Here is a 23309-nt window from a genome sequence, read left to right as displayed (position 1 = left end):
GTCGCCAGAGTGTCCCAGGGGTCTCTGTAATGCTAATTCCCATTGTCGCTAGGGTATCCCCATTCACTACTTATATATATATATATATATATATATATATATATATATATATATAGAGAGAGAGAGAGAGAGAGAGAGAGAGAGAGATTTATAAATATGCACCAGTCAGAACAGAAAGTGCTACCCCTGGATTCTATAAAAAAAAAGCTTGATAATAGTAGGCAGAATTAATATTTTAATACAGATAATACTATCATACAGGTTAGATAATTTTTAATTTGTACTCCTCGGAGATTCGAGCTAAGGTCCGCGGGTAAACGGCACCCAGTGCCTTGTCTGCACACACGAGCACATATTCCCACACGACTAAGCACATATCGCCAGACCGCTCCGGTGGCCTAGTGGTTAGAGCGTCCGCCTCAGATGCCGGACGTTGTGGGTTCGATCCCCGACTGAGCCAAACCAAAGACTTACAAATATGGTACTAACAGCTGCCTCGCTTGGCGCTCAGTATTAAGAGGTTAGTGTTAGGACTGGTTGGCCTAGTGTCAGATAATGTGACTGGGTGGGACATCATGCTATATGTCTGCTGCATGATGCCGCAGTGCTAGACATCACTAAAAACAGCCACATTGCAGACATCGTAGCGATATAACTGAAAAATTGTTAAAGCTCCGTTAAAAAGCCAAATCACAGCACAACACAACATATATCACCAAAAAATGATGTAACTCAATCGGTATTATATGCACTCGTATGTAGCAGACACACTCTCATGACGACCTAGTAATTAATTCTCATGTATCTACACAGTTATTCCGGATTCCTATGAAAGAAATCAAGGTAATACATAATTAATTATAGAGAATTATAAATATACACCAGAAGAACGGAAAGACCTACCCCTGGATTCTATAGAAGAATGCTTGATAGTAGTAGGAAGAATTAATATTTTGATACAAATAATACTATCATACACGCTAGAGAACTTTTAATTCGTACTCTTCGGCGATTCGATATATATATATATATATATATATATATATATATATATATATATATATATATATATATATATATTAAACATCTTTTCTTTCGGAACCCCGGGTGGCCGAGTGGTCTAAGGCGCTCGACTATACAGATCGCTTTCAGATCACCTCTCTCTGCTTGGGTTCAAGTTTTGGGCTCGACCAACGTATGCATACGAGAAAGCTTGCGAGTAGCTTCCCATGGGTTATGATTCTTCTCTAAGTTTTCCTAGGTTCTTCGACTAAGAGTTATACCGGAAGCCATGGACACCCTATCATGTGCTGAAAAAAAGGCTTTTAGCCCACAGCAACAAAGACAAAAACATCTCTTTCATAACTATGGTCAACATATTTTCTTTTCTACTGCTGATATTCAAGCACGAGATAACTTTATGCAGAATCGACAGCCACGTGATTCAGATGAATATACATGAACACCGGCAAAAGAGAGAGAGAGAGAGAGAGAGAGAGAGACAGAGACAGAGAGAAAGAGAGAGAGAGAGAGAGAGAGATACAGATAGAGACAGAGAGACAGAAAGTAAATAAAGAAGACTGTGCTTGGACCAGGAAGTCAATGTGAACAAAAATATAACGTGTTACACAAACAACTGGGGCCGATATGTTATGGAGATATAATATATCTCGGCAAAGACCAATTCCCATGAGCGCCAGAATTATTGAATATGCCTGTAATCGTAAACAGTTGAAATAGAGTGTGACTCCGGGTATGATAATGAAAAAAGGTTTGGTATGGAACTTGACAAGGATAATGCTATGATGAGAGGTGTTATGATTGAATTTAGATCATAACCTTCTTCTCATTTCTTGCTATGAGAAGGAAATACTCATATCTTAAGAAATGTCTTTACTCATGATGAGAGATAGAGAGAGAGAGAAGAAAGAGTTCAGGCTCTCTTGACGAAAGTGTGTCACCCCTAACGGTGTACATACGGCGACATCTTGGGGAATGAGATGTACGGAATCGCTGTAAGGAACGACAGAGCCCTCTGATAAACGAATTTTCTTTAAATGATTGATATATTTCGAGATACATCTATCTAACTTTATATTTTAAAATACACGAAATACATATCAAATTACTTTTCTTTCGAGCTTACCAACTTCATACATTTGTATAATTTCTGCCTTATAGAAAATAATACAGATAATAAAATCTCGACTAAATTCATGATAGCCAAAGAGTATAGAATTCAATAGTTGCGATATAGTGCATCAATCGTTTTGAAGAAATGTATATTGCTAAAATTAAAAATAGAATACTGATTTGGAATAGGTTACTAAAAGATCATTCTTTACTACTTAAATAATCTTTTATTTGCAAATTAAATCTAAACATGACGTTGGTAGCGAATTCATCTTTTCCAATAATACATACCTTAAATACAAATGAATATAAATTCTTTGAAACAATTAAACATTCCATTATATAATAATATAAAATAGAAAGAACACACAAAAATATAAATTCTAGATTGAACTAAAGTTCAGTCAAAGTGCTCATTTCAGGGGAGTGATGACCATGAATGAAGTCTGCATTTGTACAAAATGCATATGAAACATTTTTTTTTTAGTAAGTTAGAAACTGTTGACATGGCTAAAAGCTATTTTTATTAAACCACTCGGCCACTCGGGGCCCCGTTGATGAGAGCTATAAATAATAATGTTCAAAGTTTTACAAGTTATGAAAATAGTAACTCTATCATAGTTCAATTTATTTTTCATTAAAATTGAATTAATATCTTAAACAAATAAAATACCAAGTTTAATAGTGTCAACAAATAATTATACTTTTCCTCAGACATGTGAAGTCTAGTCCTACCCAGTCATTTTATCCTGAAACCAGGTCGACCAGTCCTAACACCGCCCTTTTAATTCTGAGCGGCTAGCGAGGCATCTGTTAGTATCATTTTGATAAGTCTTTGGTACGAATCGGCCGGGGTTTAAACCCGCGACTTCGGGCTTCTGAGGCGGACGCTCTAACCTCTTGGCCATCAGAGCGCTCTGCAATGAAGTCAAATTATGTTCTGTTTTGTTCTGTCATAAGTGCTATTATTTCTTTTTCATAACTGTGTAAGTGATATTGGATTTTGTAACGGATACTATATAAGTAAGTTATTGTTTAATATGTATCCGTCAGAAAGGCAGAGAGAAGGACAGATAGAGTGAGAGCGAGAAATAGAGAATGCCGAATGCCGAATGCCAAATACACAAAAACTACTAACGTTTTCAATCTTCTGTATGTATATCTACCAACTATTTTATTAATAGTTTGGTACTATGATTATTTTGAATAAATAGTAAAAGTACGTATTTTATTTATAAATATGTACATCCTTCTCCAAGAAGCGAATTACAAAATTATCACAATAGTTTTGTCGCTGAAAGTCCACCAGCGTTATATGGATTAAAACTAAAAGAATGTAAAGGAATCTTTGCTGAATAAACTGTTGTATTTTCTAAGGCTGGGGCATCTATTTGTGCAAAGGGCTACGTTTACTTTACTGCATCTAAATTTTAACACACTCATGAACTGTGTAAATGATCTTGACTGTGGCACATGAAGTTGTTAGTTAATGCGCATGTCCAGGCAATTTTAAAGTTGCATTATTAACATGGTAATGATGCAGCTACATCGAACAGTATGAAGCAAGGTCAAAACGATGTTAAAGATGTTTTACATAAATCAGCAGATATATTCAATTTCAAGCATTCTCATAAAATTAAGCATGTTATATCAGAATATATTATTTGGTTTTCCTGTACCTAGTTTCAACGGTATATTAACACTTTTTTTTTAGCTATCTGATGTATCAGATATTGAATTTAGTACGTTTCCCAAGACACAGTTTGGCTAGCCTTGGTTGGTATCCAAAACGTCAATTTTATTTAACGTGCACGACGCTCTAACAAGTGATCTGGCATACATGACATTTGTTATAAGAAAAAAGACTTCTTCGATTAACTTGTTACATGAAAAGTTATGTTATCATGCAAGTAAATACACGTATTTTAAATAAAGATAAGCCTGGCAGTTACAAAGTTGCGAAAATTAACTTTGATGTATTTTGATGGCTTTTTTAATTGTTAGGAGAAACATAGAAAACAAAAAGTTGAAGAACAAATATTAACTTCTGATCAAAAACATAAGCTATACGGACTCTAGATTTCTGCGAAAAATAAAAGCAAATAGAAAAAGAAGGAAAGAAAGAAATACTTGAAAAAGAGAAAGAAAGGGTGGTATTGATGATGATGATAATACTTAGCAGTAGCGGTGGTGGTGGTGGTAGTATTAAACTTAAAAGCTGTAAAACTGCATGCAATAATACAAAATCACCATTGTTGCAGTCATAGCGAAAATTCTAATTACACCATCCATGTTTGGCAATAAACAACAGCAGTATTGATATAGAACAGTTTTACTACAATCATATTTTAGTATTTTGAGATAAGCCGTTATTATTCTAATAGTATTCCCCCTTTCTAATACCGCTACTCCCTTTACAGAGCAACATAATATCCTAACCTATCGAGGCTTGTAGATCAATCAATCAATATATATATATACATACATATATATATATATATATATATATATATATATATATATATATATATATATATATATATCCATTATTGTATGTCAATAATTCAAACAGTACGTTACTAGTCCCGTGAAGAAAGGAAATTACAGAACTGGATCAGATGCTACACGGGTGATTAAATATAACAGTTATATTTCAGGCTTTTTTGCTGGGGCCCTGGTCTATTTTTACTCTGGATTTTGCAGGATTGTTAGGTCGATGGTACTAATGCTAATAGTACTCCAATAAACACCCCTATTAGAATAACTACGGCATTTATTTTCAAAACACAAATAGCTCTTGTAAAAAAAATAAACAGTACAATCAGATCTGGGCTTTTGTCTAAAAAATACTTGCTTAAATCATCAATTTGCTAGAACAAAGTGTTGTTTACTATATTTACTAAACCAGCTATTCAGTTTGCATTTTTTCCCCATCTGAGGTCTATCCATTAATAAAAATAACTGAAGTTTCTTCTCTGTGTTAATATGAAACTATATAATACATATTTGTATTAAATTACCATTTTAATTTGCATAGCTGATACGGAATACGCTACAGATATTCAATCCGTTATTCCATATCGCACATCTAAAATTTCATAGTTGTAACTACTTTTACAATTTAAAAGATTCAGTTACAGCCTACTTATATAATTTTCTTGAATGATTAATTGCAATACATTTTACGTTATTCATAACGTTTGCAATTTGTAGAAATGCAGTCATATGTGCTGCATATTGCGGCTTTTGCCGTTGGAGATAATGGGATATTGACACAAGTAGCGACACGCAGTTTATGGGCACTTCACGGTAGCTACCGGTATCTACCGCCGAGAAAATAGAGCAAGTTGAGGTTGAAAACAATATGTTGGACAGAATGTTTGACAATGGCTTCTCAGCTGGTGCTTACGTACAGTGACACCAAACGTGGCAAAGAGAGAGTCAGTGAGAGATATACCAAGAACTTTGCGGCTACAATCTTGAATGCACAGTTTAGAAATGCAAAGTACAAAAGTCTCAGGGATTAATGACAAAACGTTAAAGCATTGTTGAAAATGCAACCACTTTGAAAACTTTATTTCAAAACTTAAATCTTTGCAAATATGTTTACTTTAATGAAGCCGGACGGCTTGTACACTGAACCAGAAAATTAATAGTCATAGTTCCCAGCCACGCCAATGGCGACACAGGTAAGACACATTCCACAACATAAACAATTTTAACAACCGAACTTACTGAAATTCGATCCACTTTCAGAGTTCAAAATTTATGGTCTGCGGAATATTCCAGCAAGTTGATGTCAGGTACTTTTAATTTGTCTTTTAATATTACTGATGACTCGAAAATGTTTATAAACTCGGACGATAGAACTGACACATGTTCGCAACATTAAGGTAGACACATCGAGTACAGGAGCAACTGTTTTGTCTGTGATGTAAATGTATAAGAATTACATATAGTTACAATATTGTTGAGTCTTTTTCATGACTGGTTACATGCAGGGAAGTGTATAGCTGTTTATATTGATTTTTTCCGACGTTCAAGTAGAAAACAATGAGAATAAAATCGAACAATATTGTTTAGAATTTTTTTCTTAAATATATTCAAATTAATATTTAAAAGCGTCCACATGTTAGACAGATATCGAATCGTCGTTTTATTAATGAAATATATGCTTGAAAAATCAGTTTTAATTTCAATGTATCAGTACTTTCTTTTAAAAAAACATAATCGATCATCTTTATTCTGTTAAAAGGAAATATCTGATACATATTTGTCTGTGCTTGCATACCTAATCTGAATCGTGTTATTTCTTATTTACTCTGTGTATATTGTTATGTATGGTACAATAAGAAGAAAAACTGACCAAACGAAGACATGAGCTGTTAAAGTCAGCAAAAGTTTTTTTTTAAAATAACTATATGAGGTTTGGGCGATCTGTTTTTGATGCTAACTCAAAAGGGAACGTCCTTGTATTGAAGTGTGCCACCGGTATGCTGGTGTCTACTCTCGCCGATATTCCAGATTTACACTGCCAAACAAGCTCACATACATATGCACAATCATTGACTTCATAATCCATTACATATGGCCTTACATTTTACAGCTTTATACCACAATGCTAAAAATACGTTGATTCATCACAAAAATTTCTAGAGTACATGAGACCTAAATATAAGATTACATACGTGTATACCGGGTAGTATGTCCGTTGTACACATGTGAAAACCAAGCATGTATTCTCTGAAGCATTAAATGCCTGTTGAAAAACATGTTATTAACCAAGAAGATGTGGTTTGTATTTTAACAAAACAAAAGTAATCCAAAGCAAATATCGTTATAAATTATAAGGTATAATGCATTAATAATGGACTTGTTGTTTGGATGGCTGTCTAGTATACGACCACAGTTCAGCAAGATCTTTAGCGAAGATCATCCAAAGCTCAGGTAACGCAAAGCGACAAACGTCTCTATTAAAGTAACGTTGGAACAAGAGCACATTCCCTCATAACCAGAAACGATCATAAAGACAAAATTAGAAATACAGTAGGTACCATAACTTGCATAGCAATACACCAGGGCCGCCATAGCAGGTTCAATTTATAATGAGAAAATTGGTCAGGACAAGCACTTTTTTCCATCGAGGCCTCCAATATGTTTCTAGAACTCGTAGAGCAATCGGATACCACTCAAAACTTCCCATGACTAGAAACTAGCCCGAAAACCACCACCAGCCCAAAATCCAGAGTAACCCTGGAGCTCATAGCGACCAGCTAACACACCACAATTAGTGAGGCAACAACACACAAACCGCAATGACCCCACTTCAAAAACTATGCGATATACTCAACAGCCAATTAGATACGTGTTCTTGTAGACAATTTTGAGACCCCACAATTAGGAACATAAGATCGACAACTGAAAGAAGGCAATCAGCTTGACAGTCAATTACATAAATGTTATTGTAGCAAAATACAGTTTTGGGTTTTTCCATATCTATATTCATAGCTTCAAAATTTCCAGCTTCAATAACGTCACTTTACTGGATACTAAGGAGAATAATGGTAAAAGTGTTGCAAGTGGATGACCTGAATAAACACTACTGTAGGTAGGTAGGTAGGTTGAAATTAATTTGATAGCGATAAACAATGACTAATACACACACATACGCGCGTACATAGGCACACAAATGCACACACACACACGTGCACACATACAAACTCACAAACACACACACACGTACGCGACCGCACACAACCAAAAATACACACACACGTATACAGACAGGGTCCCGGCAATTTGTGGACTGTTGATTTATACCCACTTATTTACTATATTCGATAACATAGCCACTCAGGTTTTTTCATACATTATCTGAGAAATTGCATTATAGTTCAACTTATTTCATAAAGGAAACAATTAAATTGAATGGGCAACTTCGACACGCACCAGGGTAAAACATTTGAAAAGAGCTAAGAGTCTATTGATTTATACCGACTTATTAACTATATTCGATAATATAGCCACTCAGGTTTTTTCATACATTATCTGAGAATTTGCTATCTAGTCCAGACAAGCTCTGTGTCGTTACAAGTGCTCCATTGTGTCCGTATTTTAACCGTGGATCAGATTTAATGTTTTATTAACTGTAACAATATAATTTTGCTTCTTCTCACCTTCGCCGTTAGCGGGAGTTTCCTATTTATGCCGTGCTTTAAATGTTCGACCAAATTCGAGAAAACAATCCAACAGAACATTAAACAGGTGTGCAATAGTATTTGTCGAGTAACATCCATTCACTGTTATTTTCAAAGATGCAATTGTTGTGTAATTGTTGTGTATGTATGTATGTATGCATGTATGTATGTATGTATGTATGATTATGATGAAGAATAACGACTCTCCTTTTAACTATAGCTCCCTCTTGTAATTTCCTTCCTCTGAATGCAAGTCTAACAATCCTCTCTTTATGTAGAAACTGGAGATATAACTATGAAAAGAAGGCAAACTTTCGTGCTGTATTATTTTGGCAATATATCTTCTGTTTCAACAAAAACTATTAAAGACGATACAAACAATCGACTTTGTGACTGATGGGTGAACATATCAACATACAGGCCCATACACGGATAAAAATAACAGATTGAGAAACGAAAAACGGTTACACAAACACATAGACGAGTGAACGGAGTTTTGGACAAATTAATAATTGGTCGGAAACACAAGAGACACATTTCTAAACATTGCATATCAATCGTTCAGACAAGTGAGAGACCAATTAAAATCTCTATCAGACAACACCCCACCCAAGTAGAATGGAGTAGAATGTGACTAATTCTGCGCTCATTCGTTCATTCGAAAAAGTGGAAACCTGACATGTTCAAATGTAAGGTTTCCAAAAATTGCTATTTCTTAGTGTGTTTGTAGCCTGTTATATTTAAATGCTCATTCTTTTTCCCCATCGTACTCCCCTTCTCTAGCCACCTCCTCCGACCTCCCCAAGGCAATTTTAATTTAAAACAGGGTTGGTTTTGCGGAATCGATGTAGTCGTTACTGATGCTTTTTTTTATCTTTATTGTTTTCAAAAGCAAACAATTTAAACTGAAATGCATTTTCTTAATAGGCATGATCATTATTACTTCGTCTGTCTAGTTAAGCATAATATCAAAATACAAAATCGAAATGCATATATATTTGGCGAAATGCATACAGTGCAATGAGCACAAACGCAGAATTCATATATACTGGATTAGGATATCTCCCTCTTTCTCACATATGTTGAACGATGAATTTCTTACCAACATAGTACCCTTTCCAAAACTTTGAACCTTAAAATACAGACACAATGGAGCACTTGTAACGACACAGAGCTTGTCTGGACTAGATAGCAAATTCTCAGATAATGTATGAAAAAACCTGAGTGGCTATGTTATCGAATATAGTAAATAAGTCGGTATAAATCAATAGACTCTTAGCTCTTTTCAAATGTTTTACCCTGGTGCGTGTCGAAGTTGCCCATTCAATTTAATTGTTTCCTTTATGAAATAATTTGAACTATAATGCAAATTCACAGATAATGTATGAAAAAATCTGAGTGGCTATGTTATCGAATATAGTAAATAAGTGGGTATAAATCAAAAGACTTTTCGCTCTTTTCAAATGTTTTACCTTTATGATGCAGTCCCTGGTGCGTGTCGAATTTACTTGTTTCCTTGGTGAAATAAGTTGAAATGTAATGTAATCCTTTTTGAAAGGATATTTGTACCGATGTCGAAATTGACACTGTTTGGTGACCTCCCACGTAAGTTTGACTTATTTTCATATACAAAGGCAAATACATTTCTTGATAAATCCTGGCCTCCTCGAAGCTCAAAACAAAAAATGTATCATTATTTGAGAAGGAAAATATTCTAATTTTTGAATGCTTATATCTTGTAAACATTCTGTTACGACCTGACGTAATTCTTTCACATTATGCCATGATTAGTCTTCACTACCACTTGCCAAAATATCGCGGCGAGCAGTGCACACAATCAGTGTTAAATATCGTCCAAACGGATATAGATAAAAATGACCTCAGAGCTTGCCTATGATGTCAAAGTGTATCAAGTTGAAGACTGACTGGTATTGTACTTTTATAATAGAGATTAGCCAATGCATGAAAATCTTTCTAATCACGTTTTAGGGCCGTTTAGAGGGTAATATGAGCCAAATATTTTAAATAAAGTTCATAATCTTCTTCCACTGAGTAACAAATTCACATTGACAAAAGTCAATGTTTCTTCTTTTATGAGGTAACAAATTCGTATTTCATAAAACAAAGTTCATGTTCTGCTATTCAGGTTGAAATATTTTTATACAATACTCCAAAGTATTTGTGTTTTCTTCATTATGCAACACTCACATTTAAAAAAGTTGATGTTTTTTTTCTTCTTCTTCATGCTGCAAAAAATTAACAGTTCCAAAAAAGCCATGTTTTTTACAATTTACAAGACAAATACTTCATTCCCTTCCAATGATTTGAAATGTTTTGATGAAAATTGCCAGCAACTCAATCAACAAATATTCACATGAAAGGAATATTAAACAAATGCATTATTGTAGGATAATTGCACATTTTTCGTCTCGCGCGCTGCCACTGATATCAGATTCGTCTTTAAATTGAATTCAGCGATACATATAATAGGAAAGGGACGACAGATCGAGTGGTTCTGCACTCGCAATTTATTTACTACTCATTATTAGCAGGCAGTGCAAAACGACAGAATGAGATAATGGGGTAAAAGAAAGAAATTTGGTTGAGCTGTCCAAAACTCACATTTCGATCTCACTTACTATGATAAAGATTCGCAATTACATTCAATACAGCAATACATATACAATGACATGATGCGCAAATTGGATATAACAAGGTATACGGATTCGGATGTTCGTTATTTAGAAGCATTTGCCATCACATTAAACAATGGAAGTTCGTTGTTTGCGCTGATTAAGTCTTCTCTGAGAATTTCAAACATTAGTTATGCCCGATTTTTATTGATTTCAATTTCGCTTCTGAGCGAGCTGTATGTCGCAATATACCAAGATACTGTATATTAAAGATGTTTAACTTCACTTGGCTCCATACAGGATTAATGGTAATGTTTGATATGTTTGAAGATACATCTCAGAATCTAAAAGTAAGCTAACGCCTGTCTTTAAATTCGCTTGTTCTTTTCTCCGTCATTTTTAATATTTACTGAAAGTTACGTTTGATTATGTGTGTAAACCATTCCATGTGAAATATTATTGGCTGAGTTGTATAGATTATGCGGGTGGCACGGACGGCATTTTTGTCAAAACGGGGATAGTAGGGCGTGTGGATAGTCGATGATATGGCATTCGATAGAATATAACTGGGTGTTGGATAACTGAGTGTTCGATATTATATAATAGCGTGCTGATTAGTAAATGTGGGATATCGTTCACTCCAAGCGGAGTGATGGATAGTAAATGTGATATATTATACAGTGTGTGGTTGTTGGATAGTAGATAACTGGATGTTGGATAGATAGTGATTGGTTGCTGGATAGTAAATAAATGAGTGTTGGATAGAAGTTAACTGGGTACTGGAAAGTAGATAACATGGTTTTTGTAGTAGATATCTGAGTATTGGTTAGAAAAGCTGAAGTGTTTGCCAAAGTAACTAAACGTAAACACGGTGTTGAGATAACCGAAACGATGCCGTTCAATCGAAAATATTAGATACTAAGTTTTTCTATCTATCACTTAGGTTTAGTGTATGTGTGTATGTGTTTATGTGTTTGTGCACACTATGTTTGTGTGTATGTGTGTGTGTGTGTGTGTGTGTGTGTGTGTGTGTGTTTGACAAAACCCTCGTCCCTGCACAAAATATTATTTGTCATAGGAGAAATTAGTGTCACTCTAAACATTGAATTTTCCTGATGTGATTGTAGGTGATGATATGTTTTGTAAATACTAAATTTCATTCTCGACAATGTGATGATAGTAGATAATGTGATAGTGTGTTTCTTTGAATAAAAATTATTTTACATTAGCACTCTCATTACTATGGATTGTTTGGTAGGTGATTCTATGTCTATAAAATTATATGTCTCGCCCCGCCAGACGATGTTTTTGCTTTTTGTATAAACAGTATGGGTTCCCGCCCCGCCAGGCAATGTTTGTGTTTGTTGGTCAGTACCGCGCGGAAGTTCATTGGAGGAGTAACTAGATGATTATAAACATTTGGTGAAGTTTTGGTAACTGCATAAATATGTCTACTTATTTGTAATCACAATAATGTGATCGAAGTATTCGTTGAAGAAGCTGATATTAAATAAAATGTACAGTTTCTGCTCTTTGTTAATTTGAAATCACATGACCAAAGTACATGGAGTAAATGGCCTAGATGTAATCATAAACCAACAGTAATACTTATCCACCTATCAATTTATTTTCAAGAACGCACAGTTCAGATTTTGTTATTTTAAATTGCGTTCTTTTATGAAATCTACGTGCGTTTTTAGGGGGAGGGAGATAGCCATAAAAGATACATTCTTAATATTCAGAACTAAGTTTGTATTTCTTAAAGTTTAAGTCCCCAACAATTCAAACCTTTTTTGAAAAGGGATATAAGGAGTTGAAAATTTGATTACGTATGCATACAACATTGGCTAACGCCTGTTTCTTAAAATCGTTATTGCAAGATTTTACAAATGTCAGAAGAGCAAATGGTTTGAAAACATAAAGGTAGAAAATCTCCTTGCGAAGATAAGCCCTTCCAAAGTAGTGTAGACTTGCACTCCTTCAACATAAATAGAGAAGATAATAGTTTTTCAAACGTGCATCAAATAAAGGTCAAGCTAAGTAAAAAAAATATAAAGTCCTTGCAAATATGGTGAATTATTTTAAAATGTAGACCACAAACGTTTCATAATAAAAATTGACGACTCTCTCATGTAGTACATACTAAACGTCGTGTGTTGAAAAAAAAAGCAAAACAGAACACGGCACCAACATCAACTGAAACAGTTTTGCTTCCTTACAAGACCACTTAGCCATTACCTTTAAGTCCTCTATCCACTGCTACTATCTCTCCTGTCACTGGGCGTATAATTGGTTTAGATACCCTCGATCGTCACCTACACCCCCTTACTAAAAGGGCCCGACTTTACCTATCACTGGCATCTCACCTCTGTCCACTTGTCTACGAGCCTCGGGTTCGGCAACAATGAGTACGTAAGAAAGCTCGCCAGTAGTCTCCAGTGGATCGATGTTTCTTCCCAGGGTTTTCACAGGTTCTTCCTCCGCGACATATACTGACTGGCATGCGTATCATGTGCTGAAACATGACGATAAACCCTCTATAACATAAAGGCTCTTTGACACATCCTGGAAGAGCAATAACTCGACTTCATGCTTTTTTGCCGGTCTGTTAATGATGATGTTCCACGTATCAACTTTCTTATTCATCAAAATCCTGGAATGATGCAACACTCTGGTGTACAGTATACACGTTTGTCCTTTACTGCTGCCCGGTCAGGCAAGCAAACTGAGTGGGCCACAGTGTCGTACTCCAGAGAGATACCGCTGCTGGTGAACCTCGCTCCCTTCTTAGTACTCTGGGTAATCCTGTCTTCGTCGCTAAGTGTCAGCTCGAAGATGAAGCGGTCTGAACGGCCTAACTGGCTGTATGACATGTGATTATTTAGCAGCTTGAAGTAGCCCAAAAATACAAACGTGACAGTGATAGACGCATCAGGCCGAACACGAGCGAAAGTGCTAACAGCGGCAGTAGTAACGTATTAATGTTTTGTATACCCTGAATGACAGCATTGGTCAGCATTTTATCCACAATCCAGAGGTTGCCAAGCATTAACGTCGTTAATGCAGGCCAATTCGTTTACTACCAGCTTTTATAATTGCATTGTAGATGTCTGTCGTTCATGTTCCACCACTCAAAGCTTTTGTAATTGACAGCCTAGCGGTACCTGGCACAATTACTTTGTTGCTGAAGTTTGGAAATCTGACAATACGAGGATGGTTTTAGTCTATGGCTGTTGAATTATTGGTCACAACGACGGTTCTCAAGGCTCCCTTTTCGCAATCAATCTCAATTTTAATACACTTAAATCAGTTGCACTCACAGTAAAATGGAACGAAACGTAAAAGAATGAGTAAAGTCGTGTCTCCATCAAAACTAAGTAATATGAGTTCTCAGTTTCTCCAAGCAACAGGGTTAAACTAGAATAAGCTACTGGCTTATGCTCGAATAAAGCTCTCCACTGTTCAATAAGAGATCTCGACCGAAAAAGGGAGTCTGACAGAATCTGAACTACTCGTTGTATCGAAGTCGCAAAAGACAAATCTGCTAGAATTTCGATGGGAGGGATCTTCCCTCTCAACATGGTATTTCAAAGGACTTGTGGAGAACTTGTAAATAACCTCTAGAAGCTTACGGACCTCGATAACCACATTGCTACAGAAGTAAGAAAGTTGACGAAAGTGGAAGACGAAACGTCGTGCCAGGAAATACGAGTTAGCATTCGACAGTTAAATGAAGAACGTGAGCCATTTAGAGGTTGACAGTGCTAAACGAGAGGTCATTTCCAGGTAAATTGTCCTGGTTAGGGACTCCATCAACAAAATTCTCCATAAATCAAACGTGCCTCACTTAGCGGCTGCGAACACGTATTTATGAATAGGACATCACTATAGCATCGATTCTCACGACGATGCGTTCACCATTAGCCAACTTATGCTGGCAATCACAGACAAAGTGGTCCAATGCCACTTTCAGTCCTCCCAAAACCTTAACCTGACCACAGCAGCGGATAAGAATGGATAAGAAACCAGTTGAAGCGGCTAGCTGTAATACTGAATTCGCTGGCAGAAAAGAGTTTGTTAGCTTTGCCCTATATTAATGATATTATTGTGTTATACCTTCAAAATGGTTGCTGAAAATACGATTGGCTAGCTGACCGGAAATTTGTTGGTGTTTGTCATTACGATACTGTCGCATTCTTTCCCCCGCTCTCACATTAATTGACGCAGACAGTACAGCTCTGAACAATATGTTCGTTGTTTAAGAGCAAGGAAACTAAATGGCCGCAAGTCCAGTCGCAATCGCAATACTATCCACGACTAGTGCTAATTTGTAATCACCTTGGCTTCTTTTCATGTTTGCATATTATATACGGCGATGATTTGTGCCGCTGACTTGGGCAGTACTAGAGCAAGCGCAGACGCTGGTGTCGTCTTAATGGTCGTGTAAATAACGGTCGACAGTATCACGTCTGTTAGCGGAATTACAACAATAAATGCCATTGAATGATATTGCTTGGATTCAACGCCAAACAATCAAAACGTAGCTAGTTTTACTTTCAACAACAGCAACAACACAATCACAATCCCGGTAATTGGTTTTTACTTCGTTAATTTCCATAAACATCGTCCTGACGTACCGTAGCATCGCTTTCAATCCATGTAAACGGAGTCGTATAGACACAAAATAACACTAGTAATAGACCGCAGCAAACACACGGGCATCAGGATTGTCGTCCATTCCAGCCATCTTAGGCTCTAGCAAATTAAAACCCGCCCTATACTTATCTTGAAGGCAAAACAAAATAAAGCTATTAGGGGTCGACCAGACATAGGCAAGGAACTCGAATCACTGCCACCTGCTGATCAATAGATCGAGGACAAAATATAGGGACAGCTCTTTCAACAAGTGGTTGATATCGACAAGGAGTAGCTATGAGTGCGAAAGGATCCACTTCTTCTTGATGTTGGCTTTGAACGAGGATGCAAAGCAGATGGATATCGAACACTGGTGGTATTCAGAGCATCTAAAGCCAACATGGGGGCAGCTAGGGTTAACTCTGGTTCATTTTCCGAACAACAGCCAATAGTACAACCCTGGAAGGTTCATGAGCTAGATTATGAGTGCAGTGAAAACGTGGTATATGGCGAAAAGTTCTTGACGATAACCATTCTTTCTGGGTATATAGGCCCCTCTACCACTGGTCCCGCTAGCAGAAAAAACATAGCTATATTCGAAAAGAAGCACTCCCCTCATGATAGTATATCTCCAGCAAAACAAGCACTCGGCGAACCTGCGAACATGGTGCATGGTATCTATGAATTTTGGTGAGCGTGTTAGCGGGTGTGTTGAAGACCATGCTATTTCTAGATGTAGTGATATTAAATAAACTCACGAATTCTTTGAAATTACCCTTAAACCACGGCTGAACAGTAGCGCACACTGCACAAATGTACACAGTGGATGGGGTTCTCACCACACTGACGGATGTGTCTCTTGGCATCAGTGTGGCGGTGGGATTGGGATATTAGTAACAATCACTGCCGACCCTATTGTGATTGTCCTCGAGATAACAGTTTAGGCTTTGGTATAATTTATGTTGCTGGAAATAATATCAGCTGACGACAGTCAATGAAAGCCATAAAAGCACGACAAGTTCGCCTAAAAAATCTATGTTGCGAAAGCTGCATATTTTCGTCTCCATTCTTGCAAATTTAAAAGAACGATAACCGTCGCACGCGTCATCGCCTTCATCGACATGGTCTCCAGACTAGCAGTAGAAACCGTGACTTACCAACAGCCAATGTCAACATTTGTTGGAACATCTGCTTACTTTAATAAGTACAATTTCAAAACTGAATGCAATCACGGCTGACACAAAAGCGCCAAAACCACACAAACATCAGCAAGAAAGCATCCGGTGCATGATTTAGCCACAATATTACGGTATTTCAAAATAATAATTTGAAGGTTTAATTCAAAATCTTTATGCTACACCTATATTCTCAGTACAATGGAACTTCAAGACGAAGCTCAAGGATGCGTTGGATTGACGATAATTACGATTATATTAAAACAAGAAGAAAAAAAACAAATAAAATACATGTTCAGAGCTTAGTCAGCAAGATTTTATAGTTAAAGTAAGACCAAGACCAAGTTTATTTATTTACATTGATGAGAGTACACTTGATAATGGCAATCAGTAGGGTACTAGAAAGGTGCATCACCAAAATTAAGCCACTTTTTGACAACGCAAACATGATGACAACCTGTGCCAAGCTATGGTACTGTCTTTGAAATAGTACTTGAAAGCACCATTTCAGAATGGACGTTTCCGTATACCTTAAATCTATACTACAAGAGTGTCCATTGATTGTATACACGAAATTTCAATGACGAGCTTTCTATATAACCTTATCTTACTATATACACTGAACAAATTGAACAGAAACAGCTAACTGTATTATAACTACGCAATGACCTCACACTAGGATGAAGGAGCAAAATAAACCTCAGGCTACTTTTCGCTGGTATTAATCAGCACAACAAACAAATATAACCATAGCAGCCGAACTTGCCAACCGAAACTTCATGTGGAAGCATTTATAACCAGTCGAAAATCTATCAAACAAACACATATACCAAGCGTGCTTCCCGTGCAGTAGACACTGCCAAGTATAATGTATTTGTAAAATGTGGCCAGGAAAACCAGAGAAAGGTTAAAATATGCAGATTATAAGGGCCAGCTATATAAAAGACCCAATGAAAATACCGATAGCTGTCCCATGCTTCAAACCCCCTATTAAAACGGTATGTTGATTTGTCCCTTTTCCAGCCAGTGATATTTGTATGTAATGGAGTTAGAATAATATTTTACGTATAGTCCAAGACACGGACCTTGTAGTGGGTGTATCTCATGAATGCTGAATTTTCAGATCGGTCATCTTGAGATGTTGGTGGATCTCACCTCTCTAAGTTACCAGTCCATATTATATCTTCATATAATGTGTTTGACTTGATGCGCATGCACAACAAAATGCACCTATTCATATTTGATAGACCTTTCTAGTTCTAAAGGAGTCAACATATTTAACCGCCATTAAGTTTTATAAAAACTTTGTCCACGTTATATAATGTTTCTCAGACTATGTGGTTGCAGACGCGATATTTATTGTAGGGATTACAGAGCACGACTTAATGGTTGAACTCAATGGCACACAAGCACACATACTTCTTTGCATTTGGTGCATATCGAGGACTTTGGTATGGAACCCAGAACAGAGGACATTTGTATCCTAGAGTGAAAAAAGATAAAGTTAATGTTACAAAATGCATTGGAAACGTTGACGTGTCGATGACGGTATTGTTTGATTAATTTTAATGTATATATAATTTGCAAAGCAAGCGCGGATGCACCGGTTTAGACAAGCCGTCTGTTTGAAACAAAGGATGCATAAATGTATACCAAAATAATGGAAAATGCAGACAATAGGACGAATACATGGGACAACCATTATATTGCAAAATGACAATGAACACAATTTTAATAGGGCGTGCCTGAACTGGTCATACTCAGTTAGTTTACTCAGACGTAATTGCGGTTCATTTTTTCATGACTCGCCTATCCTTTACGCTTTCAAGATTGAAAGAATCATCATGATTATAACATCTTTGTCTAATACACCAATTGCTAATTGTTACTGGATACTTCATGCAGCAAGGTGGCAGCCTAGTGGTTACATACAATTCGTAAATGTGTTAGAAGCACATGACGGAGTTTATAAAAAAGCTTCTGTACAAAAACAGATAATGTTCTAAAGTGCGTAAAATGACAATACCAATAAATTTAACCTCGTGACGCCAAGCTATTACACAAGTTCTGAAACTATGTAATTCATATAATCTAAAGCAGATTTTGCTTTCGGTTTTGTCCGATTATTGTCCGAAGAGGCCATCAACAGTTTCCAAACATGTAGACTGTGGAAAATCACACATCATGGACAAGAAGAAATCCTTATACAAATGGAATGAACTGTTGTTACGACTCTCTGGTCTTAAGCAGATAGAAGCAGAACAACTAGATTAGTAAATTCAACAAATAAAGTTAATTCTCAAAATTACAAAGTAACATGTAACAGGAACGTACAGTAATGTGAATTAAATCTCAGATAATCCTAAACAATTTATCGCAAGTCGAAAGTATGAAGTGTTCTGAATGAATTCCACTATTGAAAGCGTTGATATGCCAATAGTCTTGGATAAACTTATGTGTCAACAGTCTTGATGTATTACAATGTTATAATCTAGAATGCTTAGAAGGAATTCACAATAATTATAAGTAGTCATTTAATCGAAACGATCAAAGAGTAGTTTGTAATACCAAGATGTAGTGTTTGAGCAAACGATTCCTCTCAAATTTTATCTGAACATAATAGTGTATACATCGAATGACTGAACTTAATGGAAGAGTGAAATATTTATATTTATCAGAACTTTATGTAAGAATCAAAGACACAATACAATGTCCCGTATGTGGATCAAAGGTTCGCTTGCAGGACATTATAAGGCTAGAGTTTGAACTCAGATATCAATAACAACTTATGTATAACTTATAAAGATGCTAAAAATCAGTTATGCAATACAAATTCCAAGGAAAAAACCAAGCATCTGAACTCAAATCCTAGTAAACATATTTTTAAAAATGACATTAGTCAGGTAGACTCAAACTTCCAAGGCTCAACTACGGGTCAAGCACAAACCACAAATTAAATATCAATACAAAGTAAGGATACACTATTAACAAAATCACACGTGTCCTCGGTGTCTACAGTGGATAGTGGTACATCATGGACGACGAAAATACGTTTACACTGATTGAATGAACTATCGCTACAAACTTAGAACGCATACAATTACACTGGTTAAAATTGTTTTAGAAGTCGTCTGCTTCAGACATAAAATGTACTATTTATTATGTTTTTTGATGTGCTTAATTCCGTATTACAATTAAAACAAATGATTGGATACTGTTACCAAGATATTTAAGTTTTTAAATTTTACGTCTATGTACATTGTGTAGGTGGTAGATTTTTCATCATTAATTGTAAACCTCGTTCTTTTCATGATTGCTTTATATGATAATATTTCACCTGTCCTGTTCATGTAACACTTTAAAAAGTAGCAGAAGGGTTATAAAAATTAAATGTATTATGAAACAAAAGGCAAATCAAAAAATAGTTTGTATATATACGTACATAGTATTGTCCTTATTCAGTGTTTACTTGGCGCTTCTTGGCTTGTCTCTTGCATTCATTAGATGGAGCCTCTGTTGACACTGTCCAGCAATAGCCTGCAAGCACTGATGGGCTCTATTTGCCCTGATAGCGTTTCTCCATTGTTACAATGACCTAGTGAAATCGCTCGCCTTGCTCGTGGCACACTGCTCCTCAGTTCGGTGGAAACAATCAAGATGAGAGTGCAAAATATGTATCTTTAGTTGCAACTGAGTCTTTTGTAAACCTTGAGGAGGTTTTCCACCAACACCCTGTAGTTGTCTGCCTTGTTGTTTCCGAGAAAATATGTTGCCACTAACTGTGCACGGTCATATACATCATCTCGAAGAAGTTCACGAATCTGAGGACCATCAAGCACACATTCCTTTATCTTAGCTTCACTTAACCATGGAAATGTTCCACGGAGGTACTTGAAAGCTGCTTGTGTTTTTTCCATGGCCTTAACAAAGTTCTTCATCAGAGCCCGCTTGATGTGCAAGGGTGGTAACAACATTTTCCTTGATTCAACAAGTGGTAGATACTGAACACTTTTCCTCCCAGGCTTCAGTGACTGTTGGAGTGGCCAATCTCTCTTGATGTAGTGGAAATCTCGCGCACGACTATCCCATTCGCAGAGAAAGCAGCAGTACTTTGTGTATCTAGTATGCAGACCAAGCAAAACAGCAAGACGTTTCAAATCGCCACAAAGCTGCCACTGGTGTTGGTCATAGTTAATGCACATGAAAAGTTGTTTCATGTTTTCATATGTTTTCTTCATCTGGACTGCATGATCAAGTGGAACTGATGGCAAAACATTGCCAGTATGCAGAAAAACAGATTTAAGACTCGTCTTCGATAAATCAATGAACAGTCTCCACTCATCTGGATCAGGAACGATGTTGAGGGCTGCCATTACACCAACAAAGTTGTTGCAGGCTACAATATCACCTTTCATTAAGAAGAATGGGACAAAATCTTTTTGACGATCACGGAAAACGGAAACCTTAACATCATCTGCCAGGAGTTTCCACTGCTGTTGTATGGAGCCCAACAGCTTTGCCTTACTTTTGGATAGTTCCAAATCCATGACAAGGTCATTCAGTGCACTTTGTGTTATGCGGTGTGATTCAGAGAAGTAGGATGGGAGAAAATATGGGTCATGAGCTATTGATATTTCAGGACTAGAAGTTTGATCCTCTTCCTCTTCCTCGTCAGACTCAAATAAAAATGATCATGATGTGCATCAGTCACCGGTAGTCCTTCTACGTGGGGTACTCGACGTATAGCTGATGGATTGTTCGCATAATGCACAGTCCACTATTTTTTCTTTGACACACATTTCCTAATTGGAGGCACCATGCAAAAGTGCCAATTGCTGATGCAATCTGTTGAAGCTCTCCAAATCATTGATACTGCAAAAGGCATAGATTTCCTTTTCCTGTTCAACCACTCGCGAAGATTTGTTGCACAAGTATTCAAACATATGTGTGGGGATCAACTCTTGTTCTGATCTCCAATTTTGAGCCAAACTAAAGGTGATAGGCTTTTTTATCCATAGTGGTTATCCTTTGCAGAAGTTCTCTGCATTGTTCACACAAGTACGAGGTATCTCTGCTCACTTTGGCTAAACATAAATGTATCCCTCAGCAAATCAAACACTGACAAATAAGAGAACACAATACTGTATGATTTCTAGAGCTGATATAGGGCATTTTGTTCAATAAAGTGATGAAAACTTAGTTATGATTGCATCATCCATGACGTCTAGGAATATCATTTTGTAATTCATATCATGCATGACGCAATACCGTCATTCATTGTTTTGCCTAAAATGCAAGTACTTCCAAACCCAGTCATAGATTTATTAATAGATCCAATCAAAGATGTATTTAAGTAATTTCTGGTTTAAATTGAGATCCCTTCCCTTTATCACTCCCTTTTCCTCCGCCATTCCCAAGTCAAGGGTTATATATACTGACCCAGTATCATATCTTTAAAACTAGAACCGATCAACAATTTCAGGTATCATTTTCCTTCTCATGACCCAGAATTAATAAAATTTGATTACATTTTTTGGGGAAGCATTTTGGCAAATCATAGAGACTGTGGACACTGGTACATTATGGACAACTGTGACTCGCATTAACTTCCAAAATAAAACCGAAGACAAACACAAACAATTTAGACTCAGGGATCGTGAACTCAGATGTTAACGCATCGCCATAATGTCACACTGCCCCTAAAGTGTGCCGATTCCTAATAATCCTCGACCAATACTGCCGGTTGCGCTCTACCATTAAAAACTACTTCTGAAAAGAGGGACATTTATAAAGTGAAATTATCTGCAATTGCAACAAGCACAGTGGAACGAATATAATCCTACCTCTATGCTACTTTCATGTGATGTGACTTAATTTCAGTATGTGTTGTTTTAGGGAAATGACGCGCTGTCTAAAGCAGGCAGCTATTCCAAATGGCTACTCCTTTGTGGTCGAGAGATGAACTTGAATAGTCCAAAGTATGCTAAATTTTTGAAAGAGACTCACATGAAAGCGTTGTGATACTTCCGAAATTGGTAACGTTTTGGCAGACAAACTTTCAGCATGATTTGCGAAGAACAGAGACTTGTAACATGATAGTCTTGGAAACAACACTAGACGACATTTCAACAATCATGAGACTTGTAACATGATATCATTCATAAAACCACATAGTGTATGTATGTATGTATGTATGTATGTATGTATGTATGTATGTATGTATGTATGTGTGTATGTATGTCTGTATGTATGTATGCATGCATGCATGCGTGCATGCATGCATATATGTATGTATGTATGTATGTATGTATGTATGTATGTATGTATGTATGTTTGTATGCATGCATGCATGCATGCATGCATGTATGTATGTATGCATGTATGTATGTATGTATGTATGTATGTGTATGCATGTATGTATGCGTGCATGAAGACAGGCAGGCATGGAGGCAAGCATGCAGGTATTAGCTTATTTGATTAAGGTATTAACTTATTTGATACTGTCCAAGTCATAAAATTTCAGATTTTCTTTGACC

The 23309-nt window shown here is 36.5% G+C and overlaps 1 protein-coding gene across 1 annotated transcript; it reads right to left on the bottom strand.

Annotated features, from left to right (window-relative positions):
* Positions 1 to 16910: 16910 nt before the first annotated feature.
* On the bottom strand, positions 16911 to 22997 carry LOC149779208 (uncharacterized). The gene is made up of 2 exons (XM_089939779.1): positions 20216 to 22997; positions 16911 to 18256 (listed from the first exon to the last, which is right to left on the bottom strand). Exon 1 carries the CDS (start codon positions 21318 to 21320, stop codon positions 20454 to 20456), a length of 867 nt encoding a protein of 288 aa, XP_089795905.1. The 5' UTR covers positions 21321 to 22997; the 3' UTR covers positions 16911 to 18256; positions 20216 to 20453.
* Between the last annotated feature and the right edge of the window lie 312 nt (positions 22998 to 23309).

The sequence above is a fragment of the Sinohyriopsis cumingii genome, chromosome 17 (assembly GCF_028554795.1).
Source record: "Sinohyriopsis cumingii isolate HCF-2022 chromosome 17, ASM2855479v2, whole genome shotgun sequence".
Lineage (NCBI taxonomy): Eukaryota > Metazoa > Mollusca > Bivalvia > Unionida > Unionidae > Sinohyriopsis > Sinohyriopsis cumingii.
Note: the sequence above shows the minus strand (reverse complement) of the source record. Positions and strands in the feature narration are given on the sequence as shown.

What these genes read in the sequence shown, in the direction of transcription:
- LOC149779208 (XM_089939779.1), bottom strand. Translation starts at nt 21,320, where the DNA reads ATGGATTTGGAACTATCCAAAAGTAAGGCAAAGCTGTTGGGCTCCATA.